At 53.0% G+C, this 18,403-nt stretch overlaps 4 protein-coding genes across 4 annotated transcripts; 3 read left to right on the top strand and 1 right to left on the bottom strand.

The window, feature by feature from the left end:
- Positions 1–57: 57 nt before the first annotated feature.
- COCSUDRAFT_60722 (adenine nucleotide alpha hydrolases-like protein) lies at positions 58–1,142 on the top strand (the record flags this gene model as incomplete). Its single annotated transcript, XM_005650193.1, has 4 exons — positions 58–99; positions 226–271; positions 406–473; positions 861–1,142. 4 exons carry the CDS (start codon positions 58–60, stop codon positions 1,140–1,142), a joined length of 438 nt encoding a protein of 145 aa, XP_005650250.1.
- Positions 1,143–2,577: 1,435 nt separating this feature from the next.
- COCSUDRAFT_64789 (PLP-dependent transferase) lies at positions 2,578–6,194 on the top strand (the record flags this gene model as incomplete). The annotated part of the gene is made up of 6 exons (XM_005650192.1): positions 2,578–2,754; positions 3,196–3,322; positions 3,662–3,826; positions 4,221–4,480; positions 4,900–5,142; positions 5,718–6,194. The coding sequence occupies 6 exons, from the start codon at positions 2,578–2,580 to the stop codon at positions 5,886–5,888; spliced, it is 1,143 nt and encodes a 380-aa protein (XP_005650249.1). The 3' UTR covers positions 5,889–6,194.
- Positions 6,195–7,494: 1,300 nt separating this feature from the next.
- COCSUDRAFT_64788 (hypothetical protein) lies at positions 7,495–13,017 on the top strand (the record flags this gene model as incomplete). Its single annotated transcript, XM_005650191.1, has 10 exons — positions 7,495–7,601; positions 7,837–7,993; positions 8,214–8,372; positions 8,636–8,821; positions 9,281–9,475; positions 9,934–10,155; positions 10,531–10,764; positions 10,879–10,947; positions 11,464–11,724; positions 12,526–13,017. 10 exons carry the CDS (start codon positions 7,495–7,497, stop codon positions 12,652–12,654), a joined length of 1,719 nt encoding a protein of 572 aa, XP_005650248.1. The 3' UTR covers positions 12,655–13,017.
- COCSUDRAFT_46341 (TOR kinase binding protein) lies at positions 12,982–18,361 on the bottom strand (the record flags this gene model as incomplete). Its single annotated transcript, XM_005650190.1, has 9 exons — positions 12,982–13,218; positions 13,410–13,654; positions 14,969–15,148; positions 15,518–15,637; positions 15,918–16,001; positions 16,636–16,776; positions 17,318–17,477; positions 17,980–18,117; positions 18,254–18,361. The coding sequence occupies 8 exons, from the start codon at positions 18,359–18,361 to the stop codon at positions 13,422–13,424; spliced, it is 1,164 nt and encodes a 387-aa protein (XP_005650247.1). The 3' UTR covers positions 12,982–13,218; positions 13,410–13,421.
- Positions 18,362–18,403: the final 42 nt, after the last annotated feature.

The following is an 18,403-nucleotide window of genomic DNA, read 5'->3' as shown; positions in this document are numbered from 1 at the left end:
GGATCGACAGCCTTTCCAACACTCCCTAAGTGTGATAATACCAGGAGCACAACCACGATGGCGAACAGGGCGCTGGTCATTGCCGTCGACAACACGATGGTCCGTTTCACGCAGCTCTGGCGACTTTGCGAAAGTGACAAAACAAAGAGGCAGCAGAGCCCGTCTAATTCTGAAATGACATTGCCTGATCGTCTCTGATTGATTGCCGTGTCCTGATGGGTGCAGGAATGCCTCCTTGCCATCGACTTTGTGCTGGAGCACTTCCCGAAAGGTGTGAACCCCTGACGCCCACTGTCATCGTCAAGTACAAAGTGACAGGAACAAGGGAGACACCCTGCTAAAAGGTGTGTTAACACGGTTGAGCTGGTTTCAACACCGACGGATCTTACTAATGTGCGTCTGCAGGATACAAGTACCATATCGTCCATGTCGTGCCTCGGCCGCTGCCCGGGATTTCCCCGAACAGGGAGAAGGTACAGGAAACTTCTCCTTCCCATACAAAGCTCGAGACACATCTCCTGGTGCCATCGTTTACTTGATAGAGCCTCTGCTCTGAAATGCTGGCTCCACTTCCGGACGCTGACATGCATGGATCTATGGAGCTTCAGCTCAGTGTCTGCTCTCCATTGAAATAACCTGAACACGATTTGTTCAGAAGCCCACAGTCCTGTCGTTGCATGCCATGCCATACCACCTACTGGCTGCTAGTAAGACTGCATTGGTAACTGCAGCCTGCAGCTTTCAGAGAGCGGCCTTCACCTTGCATGCAGCTCCACTTATTGCTCACCCCCAAGTTGACTGACATGGTTTGTCATGGGAGTAGTCACTGACTGAAAGCATGACTTCCCTGCTGCTTACAGGTTGCAGAGACAGAGGAGTACATGAATAAGTTCTTCATCCCCAGGGCAGCCATGGGGCAAGCGGATGAAGTGGTGGGAACTATTCTGGAGTCAGAGCCCGATGGCAGCAGGGCAACTGGCAAAGCCATCTGTGAGTATGTGGCCAAGATCGACGCAGATGCGCTGGTGCTCATGCGCATGCAGAAGTCTTCTCTGGACCGTTTCTTCCTGGGATCCGTAACGGAGTACTGCGCGAAGCACTGCCGCAAGCCAGTCATCATCGTGCCGCAGCGCGCTTACTGAATTCAAAGATGCCAAGCTTCAAATTGAAGGCAATTGAACGCTGGAATGGCTCCCCCTGGGATCCGTAATGGAGTACTGCGCCAAGAACAGGCGCAAGCCTGTCATCATTGTGCCTCATGTGCCTGATCAGTGAGCAGATCCTTGACTTCAAAGTTTGAGATTTTAATTGAGAGCAAGAGAACGCTGGAATGGTTCCCCCTGGGCTCGGTAACGGACCACAGCGCCAAGCCGGTAATCGTTACCCCTCAGATCGCCTATCCTTGAGTTAAGCCAAACTGAGTGAAGAAATACAAAGCAGTGCAAGCCCTTGAATCCAATATGTTCAAACTTCAAGTCCGGGCGTGGCTTCGTCTGTCACTCAAGCAGGCTGAAGCCTGGTAGCATGCAGTTTTGGGTAGTGCGCATGTCAGCCGTTGCTCAACAGGACCATCCAGTGATTGCAGAGGATGCCTCCGGGGCTGGGAGGCTCTAATTTGATAGGATTGCAAGAGGTGCAGGTTTGCCGCAGAGGCATCGTGCTTACAAACCAATGATTGATGCGTGCAGTTTGCTGCAATGTGCATATGCAAGATATATGTAAGGAAGACTTGGACACGTTATTTGTTTGTGTCAGGAGCCTCTTAATTTCAAAGCATCACAGCAAATCTGGCAGGTGCAGGACACGTGGGCCATGTGAAGAAGGTGGATGCAGCTACATGAAGGCCTTCGGCCATAACATCACGGAGGAAGCAACGTAACTCGCGTATGATGTATCAAATGTATCACTGTATGGATTGTTGATTCAGACAGTGTGACAATTTTTTGACGCTGTGGGCACGCCTTCAGGTAGGACCCTTCTACACTGCTTGCATGGCCATCTCTTCGGCACCTTTCGAAAAGGACGGATTTTTCTGAGTGCGCGGAGCTATTTGCTGGGACAATGAACTGTAATTCAGTGTTGTCAGTGACGGACAGGGTTGTAAATTGAGGGTTGAGCAGAAGGTGCCTGGCTTGTTAGCTGCCTAGATCGCAACCTGGAAGAAACGATCTTCGGCCGTTAGACTTGTGCATCCAAGGCACAGATGCATAGTTTCAAATATAAGGGAAGATAAACAAGCTGCTGAGCACTTTCTCGAAGCGATTCCTAAGACCATTGTTTCGATCTCATGCCATTCGAACAGAAGTTTACCTTCGCCTCTTCTACTTCCACGAGGCTTAGGTGTGACGGCTTGAGACACACAGCATCATCTCAATATCAGAACCTCAATTATTCTGATGGCAATCACAGGGCATGTCTCTAACAGACTGGTGCAGCGGGCATAGGGGCGCAGATGGGCATTTGCAGGTCCCAATGAGGGGTGACAATCAAGCTGACAATTTTTCATTTACTGTATAGGGCCAACACAGCCGCTCCGCATCCTTGCATTGACCCGTTTCTCCAGGAAAGACACCTCCAATGGGTCATGAGGCCAGCTTCACCCCTTTTGAACTGGAGGAGTGGCAGTCGCGCTACGAGACAACAGTGAAGTACAACCTTGCAGACTCCGGCTGCCACCCTGTGCGCCTATCTGAGCTCGTCTCAGACCCGGCTGCAGTGGAGAAGCTGCTTTCGTTGGATCTGCACTACCCCCCGGTGTGCCCCGCAAAGCTCTGTTCACACTTAAAAGCTCCTCCCTAAAATTGCCTTCTGGATTGCCTCCAGGTCTGCTGCTTCTCATGGTGGTTGTCTGCAGCTTTTGCCTGTGCACTTATTTCAAGGACAGGAAGGTGCCTGACAGTGTGCTTGTTAGAGGAGGCCCCTGCTCATGCTGGCTTTGTTGCAGTCTGCAAACCATGCTCTTTCTCTACGAGCAATAAGGTGTCTGGCAGCATGCATGCTGGAAAATGCGTTCTCAAACTCTCTGGACGAATGTACTGGCAAGACGCTTTTGAACACCATTTCACCTTGATGTATGGCAGCGCAGGCCATGAGCTCTGCAGTCACCAGCCACATTCTGTACAGTACTGCATTGGATTCTGTTCACCATGCTCTCAACTTTTGAGCGCGCTGAAACGGTGCCGCATGCGTTTCCAGGTGGGGGGCACTGATGCGCTGCGCGAGCTGTGCGCCAGCTGGCACGGTGCCAAGCCAGAGAATGTCCTAGTCACCGTCGGAGCTGCCGAGGCCAACTCCATCGCTGTTGCCTCGCTCCTGCAGCCAGGTGACTCTCATTAATGCGCTCTGGCATGTGCGCTAGTTGCAGTGCGCACTCATTTTGAAGCTGGTGTGGCTGTGTTGTTTTGTGCCTTAACACACCTGGGTTTGCATGTTCTTACTTGCAAGCGCAAATGTGGGTCAGCGATGAGGGCGAAGCTTCAGATCACCATTGCTATAGCCATTAAGGGAAGGAGTAGAGTAAATGTTTCGGGTGTTGACTGGATCTGGCACCAGTTGAAAAGCTGTGTAGCATATGTCGCAGCAATTTTGCAAGCGCACCGTGCTCCAAGTGACACAAGAGCACCCAAAACCACAGAAACAATGACTCATGCTGACGTGGCAGGTGACCATATGGTGGTGATGGAGCCGAACTACCGCCAGGTGCGCGGCTGCGCAGTCAACATGGGCGCGTCTGTCTCAGCGTTCCCTCTCGATCCCGCGCGCGGCTGGCGCCCCGACCTTGACGCGCTCGCCGCAGCAGTCACTCCCGCCACGCGCCTGATCGCCGGTGAGCCTTCCACTTCAAATTTTTACCGATAATTTCAACATTTTAAGATCCTTTTGTTTCAAAATCAAATATGAATCTTTCCAAGTCAGGATTTCAAGTGATCATAAGCATGTGGATGTTGTGGGCGTGGGGGCAGTGCAATAGTCTGTGACAAAGACATCACCTGTGATTTCTACTCATTGTCAAATCAGGCATTCCCTAAGAGCATGCGGGACATGAGCCTTGCAGGGAACAAAAGCTGCCCTGTACTTCTTGCTGCCTTATCATTAAAAACGCCCATACAATCTGCTTCCGAGAGGTTTTGAGAGCCCAGAATTGACAAAGTTGTGTTTCCTGGAAAATGTAACCTCCGCATTGCAAGATTGCGCCCTAGAACTCTCAGATTTCTGCGCAGTGACGAACCCGAACAACCCGGTCGGCACGATTCTTACCGAGCCGGAGATGGACGCGATCGTGGCCGCAGCTGCGAAAGTGGGAGCGTGGATTCTGGCCGACGAGGTGTACAGGGGAACGGAGCTGCAGACAGACAAAGTGACTCCCAGCTTCTGGGGGCGCTATGAGAAGACTGTGTGCGTGGGCAGCCTGTCCAAGGCTTTTGGGCTGCCCGGGCTGCGGCTCGGCTGGCTCGTTGCGCCGCCGGACTTTGTCGAGCAGGTGCGAGCTGTAGCATTGCTCCCGGCCAGCTCGACAACAATTTGATGGAGAGAGAGCTGCTTGACCTCAACAATGCTGCTGATGCGCAAGGCTGCCTTGATGGGGTCAATCTGCCCTCTTATGGAGTTCTTATGCTGCAAAGCCTCAATTCTCACAATAGACTGGACGAAGGTTTTTGCAATGTTGCCTGAGCAGCGGGGCTTCAGCAGCGCGTCAGCATGGCTTTTGGTGCATGCATGCATGCATGCTATGATGATGAGGGCTTATGCGTCTGAGTTTTGGGATGTGGTTCTGGTCTGCCCAGAGGTTTTGCCACATTCCTGTGGCAAGACCAGGTAGATGCAGACTCCCTGAGACAGCAAAAAAAGCTGTCTGGGCCACCGTGACTGCCCCTTCTGAGGCACCATCAATCGCTGCAGGCGTGGAGGCGCCATGAGTATGTCACAATCGCGGCGAGCACGCTGTCCATGCACCTTGCAGAGATCGCGCTCTCTGCTGAGACCCGGCAGCGGCTGCTGGCGCGCAACCGGCGGCTGATGCGGGAGGGGTGGGCGCGGCTGCAGCGCTGGGTGGATTCCTCGGGCGGCCTGCTGTCGGTTATTCCCCCGGCCGCCACCGCGCTCGGTTTCGTGCGCTACCATTTGGATGCGCCCAGCATAGAGGTGCGCCATTATTCAACACAGCACCATGTGATGCAGGCGAAAGGGGTCCTCCAGAATATCGCCTGCCCAAATCCAAACCAAAGTGCAGAAAGATGCATGCGGACAAGCTGTACCAACTAGGACGATGATGCTAGTTTTTGCCCAGTCATTGGCACCTGGATGCCTGCTGCATGATATACAATTCAGGTACATCTCAAGTGAACGCAAAGGTCATGGTGTCGTGAGCGTGTGAGAGCTGCCGAGCGAGATAAACGTCCTGCTTGAGTACAAGGCTGCAATGCCAGCCTATCATTGCGGCCCCGAAATACAATGATGATTTTGGGAAGTGTCTGGCTACCGTCTGCGCAAGTCTGTTCCCTCAGCGAATTACTTCAGGGCTTTTATGCGACTTGTGTAGCCTGAACTTGTAGCCTTGGGCAGTCTATGCCCACAGACTGCCAGGGCCAACCCATTTGGTTGGTGGTTAAGACATCTGTGCATGCTGGGGCAAATGCAGATACTGCTTCTCACCATCATCTCCTATGCAGCACAAACGACAATGCAACCGTGCTTAAAAACCGCTGCTGTCGTTGCAGGTGGCGCACAAGATTCGCACGGAGGGAGATGTGCTCGTGGGTGCAGGCGCGCACTTTGGCGTAGAGCACCACTTACGCATCACCCACGGCATGGAACCCAAGTTCCTAGAGGGCGCCCTGCAGAGCATTAGCCGCGTCCTGGCCTCGGCGAGCGCTGCTGAGTCAAAGTGACGGCAGTGAAGTGGCTTTGTTGCTCAAATCGGATGCAGAGAGAAGCCGGTCACCGGCCAGGGCTGCTGAGACTCAATGACAGAAATGGGATGTCCTTGAAATTCCAGAGGGGGAATGCAGAGAGTCCTGGCATCGGCAAGAGCCGCCGTGAGTCAGGGACTACAGCGAAGTGTCTCTGTTGCTCAGAGTGGATGCAAAAAGAGTCTTGGCATTGGCGCTCCCCACTGAGTCTCAACGATGGCAGTGAAGCGTCTCCGTTGCTTGGAGTGGATGCGGGAAGTGTCCTGGCGTTAGCACGCCCCGCTGAAACCAAATGAAAATGGTGAAGCTTTTTTGTTGGTCAGAATGGATGCAGAGAGAGTCCCGGCAGCGGTGTGCGCCACTGAGTCTCAATGACAGAATTGTGGTGTCCTTGTAGTTGCACAGAGGGGATGCAGAAAGAGCCGTTTGCGCTGGTGAGTCTCAATGACGACAACGAAGGTTCTTTGTTGATCAGATCGGATGCAAAAGAGACCTGATCGGCGCGCGCCGTTGAGTGTCAAATGACAGGATTGTGGTGTGTCTGAACAGCTCAGAGGGAATCAGAGAGAGAAAACTATTGTAGATGCCATTGACACCGTGTCAGTGACTGTGCGCACATGCATGCCTGGCAAATCTTGCTGAGAAGAGATTATCAAAACAAAGCAAGAATGATGGTTCTCTGAGCTCAAGCAGAATATCATTCATTTGAAAGCAAACAACTGCAGTTCCTCTTCAGATGGAAGCCAGTATTTGAATGGAGCTGCCCAGGATCGTCCTGCCCAAGTAGGGCTGCCCAACTTCCATCAATCTGGGAATGCAGAAATGGATTGATACAAAATAGATGTGGTATGATTGATCACAGTTTCAAGCTTCCTGGGTAACTGTCAAATTTTTGAAGATGTCCAACATATACCTGAGATCCTGTAGCGCACATTTGGTCAGACAACATGATAAACTTATGGGTGTATGCAATGGTTGAGTGCTGTTTGAGGGCATCAAGGTGATTAATTTCTGTTTAGCAGATTCACTCCGCTCCAATTTCACGCAGAGACACAAAGATTTCAATTGCCAACTACAGATTTTTGGAGCAACTGAATGCCTCCATCTTTCAATCGCTTCAGTGATGCTGCCCTAGAGGCGGGGACATTGTCCCAGTCGGAGAAGCTTGGAATAGTAGGCGGCTGCACACGGTCACTCGGATGTGGCGCATTGACATACGCTGCTCTAAATTGGTAAGATTCCCACATCCTGTGCTCACTTTCTTTCTTTTGATGGTACCAGTGGCACATCCTTAGTGCTAGATGATTTAAGTTCAAGCATTTATTTATTAAGGCTGATATTCATGGAATTGTGTGCCTGATTAAACGTGCCTGTGCCACAAACAGGAAAGTCCTCCTGGCAGAGCCTCTGCAGCTGCAGAGCTTGGATGATCTCATATGGGGTGGAGTATACATCGAGAAAGCTCTTGGTATTATCCCAATCCAACATCGCAAGATATATGATAGTATTTGCAGGTTTCAGCTGTGTCTTGCGTGCGGTACCCACCTCAGCAGAGTCAGCAGGACGACAGAAGGAGTTCAGAAGGATGCCTGAAGTGTTCATCTCTGCAGGACTTGGGACCGCCTTGTACTTTGGGCTGCTGACTCTGCACTACCTGGCCGCCCTGTTGCCAAGGCCAACGCCTGCGAAATGGTTTGTTCTCTCCCTGTACCTGCATGGAACTTTTGGTCCCATCTAATAAGCTGTCAAGCGTCTATTGCTAACTGCAGACACTGTCTGGCAGGAGCACCTATACTTGATCCTAAGCCTAATTGAGCCAGCAGGAACATCGTGAATAGTGGGATGTTGACAATCACAATTGCCTTTGTGCATGTTCTGGCCCAATTACAATTTCTGCAGGCCTCACAGAGTGATGTGGCTGGCTCAGGGCGAAGGAGCTCAGAGAGGGGCAGAAGACGCTTCTTTCCAGCGCAAAGAGGATCACTGTCAGCGGTGGGAAGCCTCAGACTCCTGTGGCAAAATCAAGCGCCCCTACAAAGCCAGCCACCCCCAAACCGACACCACCCTCCCTCGGTCCCCCATTGGTGTGTGTCCACAATTCTCCCGTTCCTGCTAGGCATCCAAACCTAGCTGCTGAAATGTGCATTTTTTGTACAGTCACCTTGCATCATCTTGCTTCGTACCATAGTTTGCCTCTGTACATATTCTCATCTTGTTTCGTATGAATCACATCCTCTGCATATTGCTATACGATTGATCTACAATCTGCAACTGAGGGAGGCTGAGCATGTGTGTGCTGTGCAGAGGGCAGCAAAGCCCATCGCATCGCCGATGACCCCCCAGCAGCAGAGAGGGGACTCTGGGGGAGGCCCCTACACACGAGGATCCCCCGCTTCACACGGGAGTGGACTAGGATACAGCACTCGGGTGGTCTCCACTCCTGAGCAGCTGCAGCGCTATATGGTGAGCTGACTGCTGCGCAAAAGGACTTAAGACACATCTCAACCGCAGCAATGCAAACGGAGTTAAGCAGAGTTTTTCCGCTGAAAATACCGTTCTATCTAGCAGAGATTAGTCAGCAGGCTGATATTTATTGGCAAGTGAAGGTGTCTACGCAGAAAGCCTGCTGTGCACTTGCAGCATGCAGTGCAAAAGCTGCCTCTTCTGTTCCGGTGAGGCGCGCCCTTGGGGGCTTATAAAATGAGTTCTGAAATGTGAAACTGTAGGACTCATTTGAGGCCAGCACGAGAGGGAATGCCAGCCCAGAACCCGGCTACGGAAATTATGGCGGGTCGCCGTTCGGCTACGGGGCCACCGCTACGGACGCCTTGCCCCTCGGGTACGGCACCGGCACGGCCGGCGTCGCCACACCGCCCGGGACTGCTGTGCTGACCTATCGCCCGTCGCTGCAGGTAAATAGTCAAAGGGCGCGGAACCATGCCAGAGCTTTGTGCAACTTCAAACTGGACTTGTTTGGATGACGAATTGCTGGTTGACGATCATGACTGGGTTGGTCCAAGGACTCTCGGCCAGCGCAGTCTCCTCTTGGGTACATGCCGCACCATGCAGTCTGCCAACATTCCTATAAATATGAGACTTGGTTGATGCAGCCATGCATGCACCAGAGGGCACACTTGTCATTTTGTGTTCTTCCTGCTCTTCATGTAGCATGCATTTGCATGTGAGACACAGCGCGCAGCCACGGCCAAGGCAGGGGTGCCGCATCTGGGCGGGTGCAGCTGCCGTCTTGTATCGTGCATTTCTAGGTGCGGTGCTGCATACAGCCGTGGGGCACTGCACGGTCTCCGCGCCAGGGCAGGTAAACCTTTTCCTGTTATAGTACACTGTAAAATATGCGGTGCTGTGCGCAGGCGCGGGGCAAGGCGGGGTCGCCGCACCGGGGAGACGGGCGGCTGTCGCCGTCGAGCGTGGAGACGTTGGAGGCGGTGTTGGCGCGGCTGGCGACCGGGCGGCGCACGCTGGAGGTCTGGACCGAGCAGCTGCGCTCCTGGCTCGCCTCCGAACTGCTGCAGCCCCTCGACCGCCTCGTCGCCACCGTGCAGAAGGTGCAGCAAAAATCACCCGAGCATTTCAGTGATATTTTTTCTTTGTTGGATCCAGCGGTCTTTAAGCTTGTTGATGCCCAAATGGGACTGGGAGTCCGAGATATGGGGCTCCTTCCCAGTTTGATAAGCGCCCATGTGCACATGTGTGGATTGCCGCCGACTACGCTACGAAGGGGCCCTGTACGGCGTGCAATTAAGAGACAGTGATGCCAGACTCAATACTGCTTTTTTGCCACCTAGCGCTGGCGTAATCTCGCTCACAACCACTCCTTCAGCGACGAACATAAGCTTTTGGCCGTCTAAAGCTGGAGGAGGTGAAACGCACGGGGGTGGTTCTGAGCGGGGCAACACCTGCACCTGGCAGTGGGAAGGCAGCAATTGACTCTGGCTTGGCGTGCTCTAGAGCACCAACTGTTCGCTGACAAGTGCTGATGTCCCATAAATACGTTGTCGCACAGGACGTGATAAAGGCTACTGCGGATCTGGGCTGGACGGGGCTGCAGCTATCAGAGCTGGATGCCGACACCGAGGCTGCCGGCTCCGGCGCCGCGGCAAAGGCTGGCACCGGCAGCCGCGGCGGCGCGCCGGACGCGGACGAGGCGCTGCTTCTGGCGCAGCTGACGCAGCGGCTGCGGCAACAGCCAGCGCAGCCGCCTCCCGAGATCGTCGCCTGCCTCAAGGTCTGCGTTCAATCTGCCACTCCTTGTGCACCTTTTGCCTTCGATATGAAAGCGTAACGTTGAACAGAGGAGGAAAGCACGCGGCGCAATGAGGTGTGTTCCCCATTCTCAATGAAGTCACATAATACTGCCAGTGTACATTGACGCAGAAAAGAGGTGTGCACAGGCAGATTTAAGAATGTGCATCCGGTGCTTTGCTTGCATGGATGTGCGTAGGACACAGCTCTCTGCCATTCTACTCAGGATATTGGGTGCCATACAAAGGAGAAAAAGGGAAACAATGGAGAGACAGTGGAAATAGTCACGCTTGCTCGTTGTAGGCGGCAACAGGTACCAGCAGAAATCAAATTCCTCATAAAAGGAACGCTGGTGCAGGCAGTGAACCAGTACCAGCAGCTGGCGGCGCTGCTGCGCGGCGAGCAGCCGCGCGCGCTGCTGCCGCCGACGCCGCGCGGCTACGTGGCGGCGCGGCTGCGCCAATTGGCAGCCGGGCCGGTGGTGGCGGCCTTTGACTGGGACGGCGGCGGCTCCTGGGGCGGCAAGCCCTGGTCCCCTGAGCTGCCCACCGACTCTGCGCTCCTGCTCTATCTCTTCGCTGCCTTCCTCACGGTTCGCGCATGGCTTTTTCTGTTGAGTGAATCCCTGGCCCCTGTGTGTCTCGCCAATTACGGGCCCCTGCACAAAACTTTGAAGAGCAGGAACAGCAGTTTCCACATTCTGCAGAACAAGGACAACAAAGCGCTCATCTTCACCGACCGCCACGTGCTGTACATTGGCCTCAAGCGCCAGAGCGTGCGCTGGGCCCGACAGCAGAAGGCAAAGAAACCTTGTCATGGACCCAGGCACTTGCTGCACTGGCTGGCAAAAGTTCTCCCACCTGCTCATCTGTACTACATCAGAAAGTTTGAGGTTGTTGTGAAGCGAGCAAATGCAGCTCAGCACATGTCGTGCCTGGGGCGTTTGTTGTCATTGCGGATTGTCTGCTCTGTGTTGTCGTGTGACCCTTCCAGGGTGCATCTTTGTCCATCCTTTGCTTCTGCCAAATGGATTTTGGAGAGGCGCTGTGGCAGGTTTGCATGAGACCTAGGGCAGGGTCCCTCTCCTGTGAAATCATCCGCATGGTGCTGGCACCACCGTTTCTGCTGTGCCATGCGTGTGCTCACCGCTGCATGCACAGACGCCCAAGTGGATGGAGCCGTATTCTTGTGTGCCATGATACATATTTTGGGTTTCCTGTCAGGACTCGTTGCAAGGGCCCAGAGTGCTGGCAGAGTTTTCTGATGTGTGGGTGTGCTGATGCATGCGCAGGCGCCCAAGTGGGAGTTTGCGTTGGAGGAGGTGGGGCAGTCCCCCCAGCAGGCGGGCCCCCTGTTCCTGGGGGCGCTCCCCCCGCGGCCCCCGCCAGCATTCTCAGCCATCCTCTCATTCCGCCCTAACGCCAACGCCCTCTCCAGGCAAACATTCAAATTCAAAATCACAATGCTTACTAGAAACCATCGCACGCTGATGCATGTCAAGTATGTTGCATGCATAGTGTTGGCGGAGAAGCAGCCTATTTTGGCCAGTCCGGTGCCTGCAGAAGGCCCTGCACATGATGGCACATGTCTTGCCAGCTCTCTTGAATTTGTTGCTGTTGGCAGCCCAGCTTTGCCTGGGACGCCAGAAAGCTGCCTTCATAAGGTACCTTACTGACATCAAAAACAAGGGCCTTGAGAACCCGAGAAATCTGAGACCTGTGAATGTTCCTTGTCCACAGGAATTCGGCCGCCATTTTAGCGTTGGGGATATCTTCGCGCGAGCCGCACTTCACGCTAGTGCTTGGGGGCGAGCCGGCCCTGACGCTGTGCCACCACAACGCACTGTTTCACACCATACTGCTCTTCCTCCAGGCAAGCCATTCTTGGTAGCAACGGCACCTGAACTTGACACTGACAACCTCACCAGGGATGATGAGATTTGTATGCAGTACGCTTGCACCACTCTAAGAAGGCCTGTTGTACTTGTATGCCAATTGAATTGGCTATCTACTCGAGAGGGCAAGATCTAGTGCTCTTCCTCCAGGCAAGTCATTCTTGTGGTGCTCATATTCTTGTCGCTGGTTGCAACAGTGACTGTTGAACAGTCCTCTATACTTCTAATATCTTCTGCAGTTGGCCTTATCACTCAGCAACAGTTTCAGCTCCAAGGAACAGTGTGTTGTATGCTGGACCCCTGCACTGGGGGAAAGACAGCGCTGCTTGCCCACTTCAGCTCTAGTCTTGATTGTGTCGGAGAGACTGGGACTGAGTGTCAGGGGAATAGAGGGTTGGAGAGTGGAAGATGTATAAGGGGGAGGGGTGTTGAGCTGAAATCATATGTTGTCTGCTGCAGAATGCCAAGCTGTCAGGAGAGGGATTCATCGGCGACCGCAGCTTGGATTACTTGAAGCTGTCTGCCGTGCTCAAGCCGGGGGATCCTGTCTATTCCATATTCTCTGGCCGCTGGTTTGGCCTCTGGTAGATTTCCCCCGGACCTTGGGCGAAAATGCATGTTGATGCGCTTGTGCTGTGCTCACGTGAGTATACGCTGACATTTCAATGGGACGTATCCTTTTTCAGTGTCATCACGAGTGCAAATCAGGTATTATAAAGTGCACCTGCCATGCAGACAACACCTGTGGTCGAGGGAAAGGTGCATCGTGTGCTTGAGAGGTGAGTGGCTTTGATCGTGCAATGTTCCAGAGGCTGCTGCATGTACGTTTTAAAGGTTGTGACGTCATCGACGACAGATGTGATGGGCAGGCCATTTCGGGACTTGAAAGGATCTGGCACGGGCATGCGCAGATGTGTTCGTGCGAATTTTTGTTACAGAATGCTGCAAGGCACAATTGCACCCTAGGAGTCTGCCGGTGATAAAGTCATCGCAGAAATTCATTCCAGACGGGACCTCGGCCCAACTGACCCATACATCATGATCTCTCTGGGGAAACCGTACAATCCTCATATTGAGCGCCCAACATTCTATGCGGGCCAAGGCTAGAAGGCACAGGCTTCCTCCTGTCCACTCCTCTGCCCACAATAAATCCTGCACAGAAGGTAAACAATCTTTCAGCACCCTCACTGCACGCATGCTTTCTTGCCACGTCGATAAAGCACAGCACTTTGAGGCACCAACTGCTGTGCCAGATCACCAAAAGCACGCAATCAGCTGGTAGATCAAACAATCGGTGCGAGAGCCTCTGACGAATGCTATACGCTGGCTCACAGAAAACTCACCAGCTGCAATGTTTACATGAACTCGCGCTCCTTTCGCCCATACTTGCGGTCGCTCTTGTGGAACTCAGACTTGGTGATGGCGTAGAGCAGGCAAGGGAACGCCACCACCCATTTGGCGATGGTCCACAGATTGTCGTTGTCGAACTTGTAGGTCAGCTCGATGTGCTCCCTGTTGGTGCCCCATGACTCCACATACTTGTTGCTCTTGACCGGCAGGTTTCCTGCGAACCTCTGCTGCTGGTAGCCTGCACCACGACAGGTTCGATGGCGATAAGGCATTCTGTAGTTCGAAATGAATTGAATCTACAACATGGTGGCAGCTGGACCCAGGATGGAAAGGTAGGTCGTCTCAACAGGACGAAAGCCACTTCCGTAAAAGCAAGAACACTTCTGAACTGTAAATCTAGGAACAGCTTCTGTTCTCACCCATATTTGAAGAATTAAACGTTTAAGGGTCTCATATACTAGAAAACTTGAGCATCTTCGCTACACTACTGCTCTGCTACACCACTTGCCTAATGGGTGCTCGATGTCTATCAGAAATGGGAGATAAAGAAATGTACAATAATATTTCTGTGTATTATCAGAGGCCTTACAATCTATCACAGAACAGAGGTCACACATCCCAGGAATTGTGCACCCGTTGACTTACAGCCCTTCCATCGACCAGATACATACCTGAAGCCTTCTGTGTATTTAGAAGAGCCCTCGACGCAGTCTGTGCGAGGCCCCGCAAGCTGCGGGACATCCTGAGCCCTGCCCTCAAGTGCACTGCCTAATTGCTCAAGCTGCAGCAGCAAAAGTCCTCGAGAAACCTTTCGGCTACTGGCCCATACAGGAAGTTCTGAAACACACTCTCGTCCCTTTTTCTTCCAAATCGGTGTATGATGGTGAGATTTCTTGGTCCTGCACTGATGCTCCTGGATTCTCGATATCTTCTATCCCAAGATTAGAGCAAATGGGGATGTGAAGCATGGGGTTGAGGAGGCACAATATATATATAAGGCACAATATATAAAAAGCGCATGCTGATGTATCCCCTTGGATTTCTTAACGCCATCAATTAGGTGTACACTTTGATGTATTAGGGACTAAGTGAGCTTACAGGCCTGACACCCCTAGAAAGCCTTATCCTGTATCCAAGCGCCGGCCACAGGCGCCTGTGGTCGGCCTGTTGGCAGCTGAGATCTCTCTTTTAGACTGCAGTGCACTGCAAAGAAGTCTGAAGTGCGCACATCATTACATGCAGTGCAGTGTATCGTAATTGTGTGCTTATGCGTCAAGCGGGAGCTGCAATAGCTGGCTATTGCCAGCTTACTTGCACAAGGGCCTACTTTGTCAGATCATCTGATAATTATCGGATGATTGCAGATTACTTGTAAGCACCCGCTGCTCGCAGCAGATTACCATGCCACGTCAGTAGCACAACTAATGCAGCACAAGTTCTGCCACAGTAAGCCTCCTAAACTAGAGCTCTCCTCGCCTCTAAAAGTGTAAAGCAGAACTCTATTGCCTGTCTATTTCGAAGTGAATTCATCCCCGGCCTCAGTCGCCGTCACGTCCCTCAAAGGCCGAGTCATTGAGCGCGCAGCACACGGCAGCTTTGTGGTGCCCCGAGTACATGCGTATCGCATCCCCGCTTGACAGGTCCCATAACCGCGCGCTGCAGTCGGACGACGCCGTCACCAGGTAGGCCGCGTCGACCGAGAAGACACAATCCCACACCCACCGCTGATGCCCTGCAGTGCATGCAGAAAATTGTGACACACTTGTCAAGAGCGAATTGTCTCTGCGATACGGTATCCTGCTTCATGTCACATGCACTTCCGAGGCTCATCTCTTTGGAAAGGAATGCAGCCATGCCCCTACTTGGGGCATAGCGGTCTCTGATCCATTCAAAGTTGAAGGATCAGACTGTCAGGGACGTTTGGTTGACGGCGCAGCAGGGCCCACCCATATTGACAGAGACTGAAGTTGCAATTGTGCTTGCCACATGAGGTATAACAGGGCAACACAAGGTGACAGAAAGACATGAAAAGCTGTCAGATTGCCCAAAAGGTGAAGGTAAGGTCAAGGACGCAGTGAGAGCAAGTAGCAGAGGGCCCGACCTGTGAGGGTGCGGTCGAGCGAAAAGCCATCCAGGCTCCACAGCTTCACGGTCTTGTCAGCGGACGCCGTCGCCAGCTGGCGCACATCCGGGCTCAGCAGGCACTTCAGGATGTAGTGCCCTGAAAAGGAAGCAGACGCTCAGCAGACATCTAGCAAAAATGCACCCTTTAAGTCTCTGAGCGCCAGCCATGCACCAGCTTCTCAAAGTGTCACTGCACAAATGTTCAGATCCCACCGCATCAAGCTCACACAGTCTTGTACAGCCCTCATGCCCTTCTCTTGGATCCAGCTCTTCGCAGCAGCAGCTGCTGCTGACACAACTATCAATGTGTCTAAATCTTAGTTTGGGCAAGGAATCTCATTGGCAAGGAATCTCATAACACGGGACAGGTAAAGCACCGGGGTGTGCGCGCAGCTTGTGCAGCGGCTCAAAGTGGGTCGTGAGGGAGCCTCCGCGCATCATCCGCCACACGTAACACGTCCCTGAAGAGATCACATTACTCACACTTTTAGCATGCAGTGGCGTCGGGCCCTATGACCAGGACTTCAGCCGTCGGCATTTGCCAAAATGCACAAGCATGGCCACGGCCTCTGGACCATCGCATTTTCACTGCAATGGTCATGGTACTTTTTGCCATGGTCGTGCTTTTGCTGACTCGTCAGTGCAGCTGAATTGGCGCCCCCTTGTGCGGCCATACCTACCCATGCTTGCGGCCAGAAATAGGCATCATCCGGCACTACGTGCACCACAGCTGACTGCACAACTACGTATCAGCCATTGTACACGGCCTGGATTCCTCCTACAACCATTGTCGAAGCAGCAGATCTTGTGCAACCCTTGCCTCACTACTACACATGATATTATATATGTTGCACGCTTTACCAAAAGGCAAGGTGCGTCCTGCAGTCAAGCTGCAGTGAAAGGCTGCCACAATGCTACCCCTCGATGGACTCGCCACATCCAAGCAAGGCCCAATCAAACGTGGGCACATGATCAGTATTTATACTGGCCCCCGCCAGCCGGGGCCTCATACGTACACATTATCCTGTCCAAAACACCAGGCCCCTGTCTTCAGGGGCCTTAGAGCGAGAATAATGGCTCAAGGAGAGGGTTCACCCTGGTTGTTGGCAGCGACGACAAGGGAGCCGTCAAGAGCGACACTGAGGCTGCGCACGGCTGTGCCAACCTCGGGCACGAGCTCGCAGCTGCATGCGTTGGCCGTCAGGTCCCACACGCGGATGTTCCCATGCTGGTCGCCTGCGCAGGACATCACTCTTGTCACAATCGTAGCAAAAGTGAATGCATGCATGCAAGTCAGCGCGAACGCCAAAGTAGGGAGGAAGGACTGCCTCGCTGTGTAAATAGGAGTGCAAAAATACAAATATCTCCCGGCCCACAGGAGCACTCATGTCAACACTGTTAAAACATGTGACAATTGTGAAGCATGCTCAAATGCCAAGCCCTGGAATCCTGATTGTGGGGTGGCATCAGGGTACATCCCTAACAAACACCAGTGCTCATGTTGTCCAGGGGTATGTCCTGATGCCACCCCAAGCTTGAAAGGCAAGGTTGCTAGTGCAGCGCAGGTTGGCTGCTTGCATTCCCATGGCAGCTGGCACAAGATTTTCATCCTACTAGCCTCTCAACTGGTGCCAACAGCCCATCATGCATGTGAAGCAAGCCCACCATATACCGCACGTCTTTAGAAACATTTGACGAAAGCCTAGCTTTCCCAAAGCCCGCATCTGGCTGTGTGCATGCACTGTGGGTTGTACCAGGTCCGACCTCAGGGCCTCACCTGAGATGAGTTCCCCCTGGTTGGGGTGCAGCACTACTGTGTTGACGGCGCCCCTAGATGCATACTCTCGCTGGAAGCCCGGCGCGCGCATGTCCCAGATTTTGACAGTGCCGTCCTCCGATCCCGAGTACATCCATTTGCTGTCCTTCTGGAAGCCGACCTGTTGGCAGACGCAGTGACTCAGGTTTGCATTGAAACAGAAATCTGTATAAGGAAGATATTAGGCACCCTGCTCGCAATGTGCCAACTCTCCTGCGTGGCACATATAAGCTGCACAGTACCTGCCCAGTAATCTTGTGGGGGGATTTTGCCCCTGTTGAGCGCTGTGATCATGTAGGTTGAAATCAGCTCGCGCCCCACTTCATTTGTAGAGTGCAACATGCATGCAGGAAATGACACAAAGGGAATAGCCCAATATGTGCAGCATATCCGATGACCAGCCGCTGTCAGTAGCGCAACGCGTAGCCAAGCAGGTCTAGCAGAAAAGTCATGAGCTTTCCAGCCAGAAAGCTGATGGAGTATGAGTACAGCAGTGAATCAGGGCAGCTCATCATATCAGGTGATGCACGACATGCAGGGGAGGCTTGTTGTTAAACATGCAGGCACAGCTCAACAGCAGATTGTGAGTTTGGCTGAGTAGAGTGTGTGCAGGAGGGACTTACTGCTGTGACGTTGGCGGTGTGGCCATCATAGGTCAGCACGGGCTGGTTGTTGTTGGACTGGACCTCATAGAGGCGGATCTGGGGGTTGCCAGCCGCTGCCAAGAGCCTTTTGTCTGTCGTAATCTCGAGCTTATTGACCTGATGCAACACACTGGACATCAGTGCAAAATCAAAAGTCTTCCTAGGAAGTGGATTCGTCGAACTATGAATCAGGTCTGAAAACTTTGCACAAGAATGTCAATTCTCTGTCTGATAGATTACGGCAATCAGGCACCTGGCTATCGCCGTATTGCAGAGTGCGGTAGCAGATGCCACTGGTGGCTTCCCAAAGTTTTATCGTGTGATCATATCCTGCAGTGGCCAAGATCACTTGTGACCCCATGTGCCCTACGGGGGCCGCATGGTCACTCTTCCGTTGTCACCA

This window comes from Coccomyxa subellipsoidea (assembly GCF_000258705.1).
Source record: "Coccomyxa subellipsoidea C-169, whole genome shotgun sequence".
Lineage (NCBI taxonomy): Eukaryota > Viridiplantae > Chlorophyta > Trebouxiophyceae > Coccomyxaceae > Coccomyxa > Coccomyxa subellipsoidea.
Note: the sequence above shows the minus strand (reverse complement) of the source record. Positions and strands in the feature narration are given on the sequence as shown.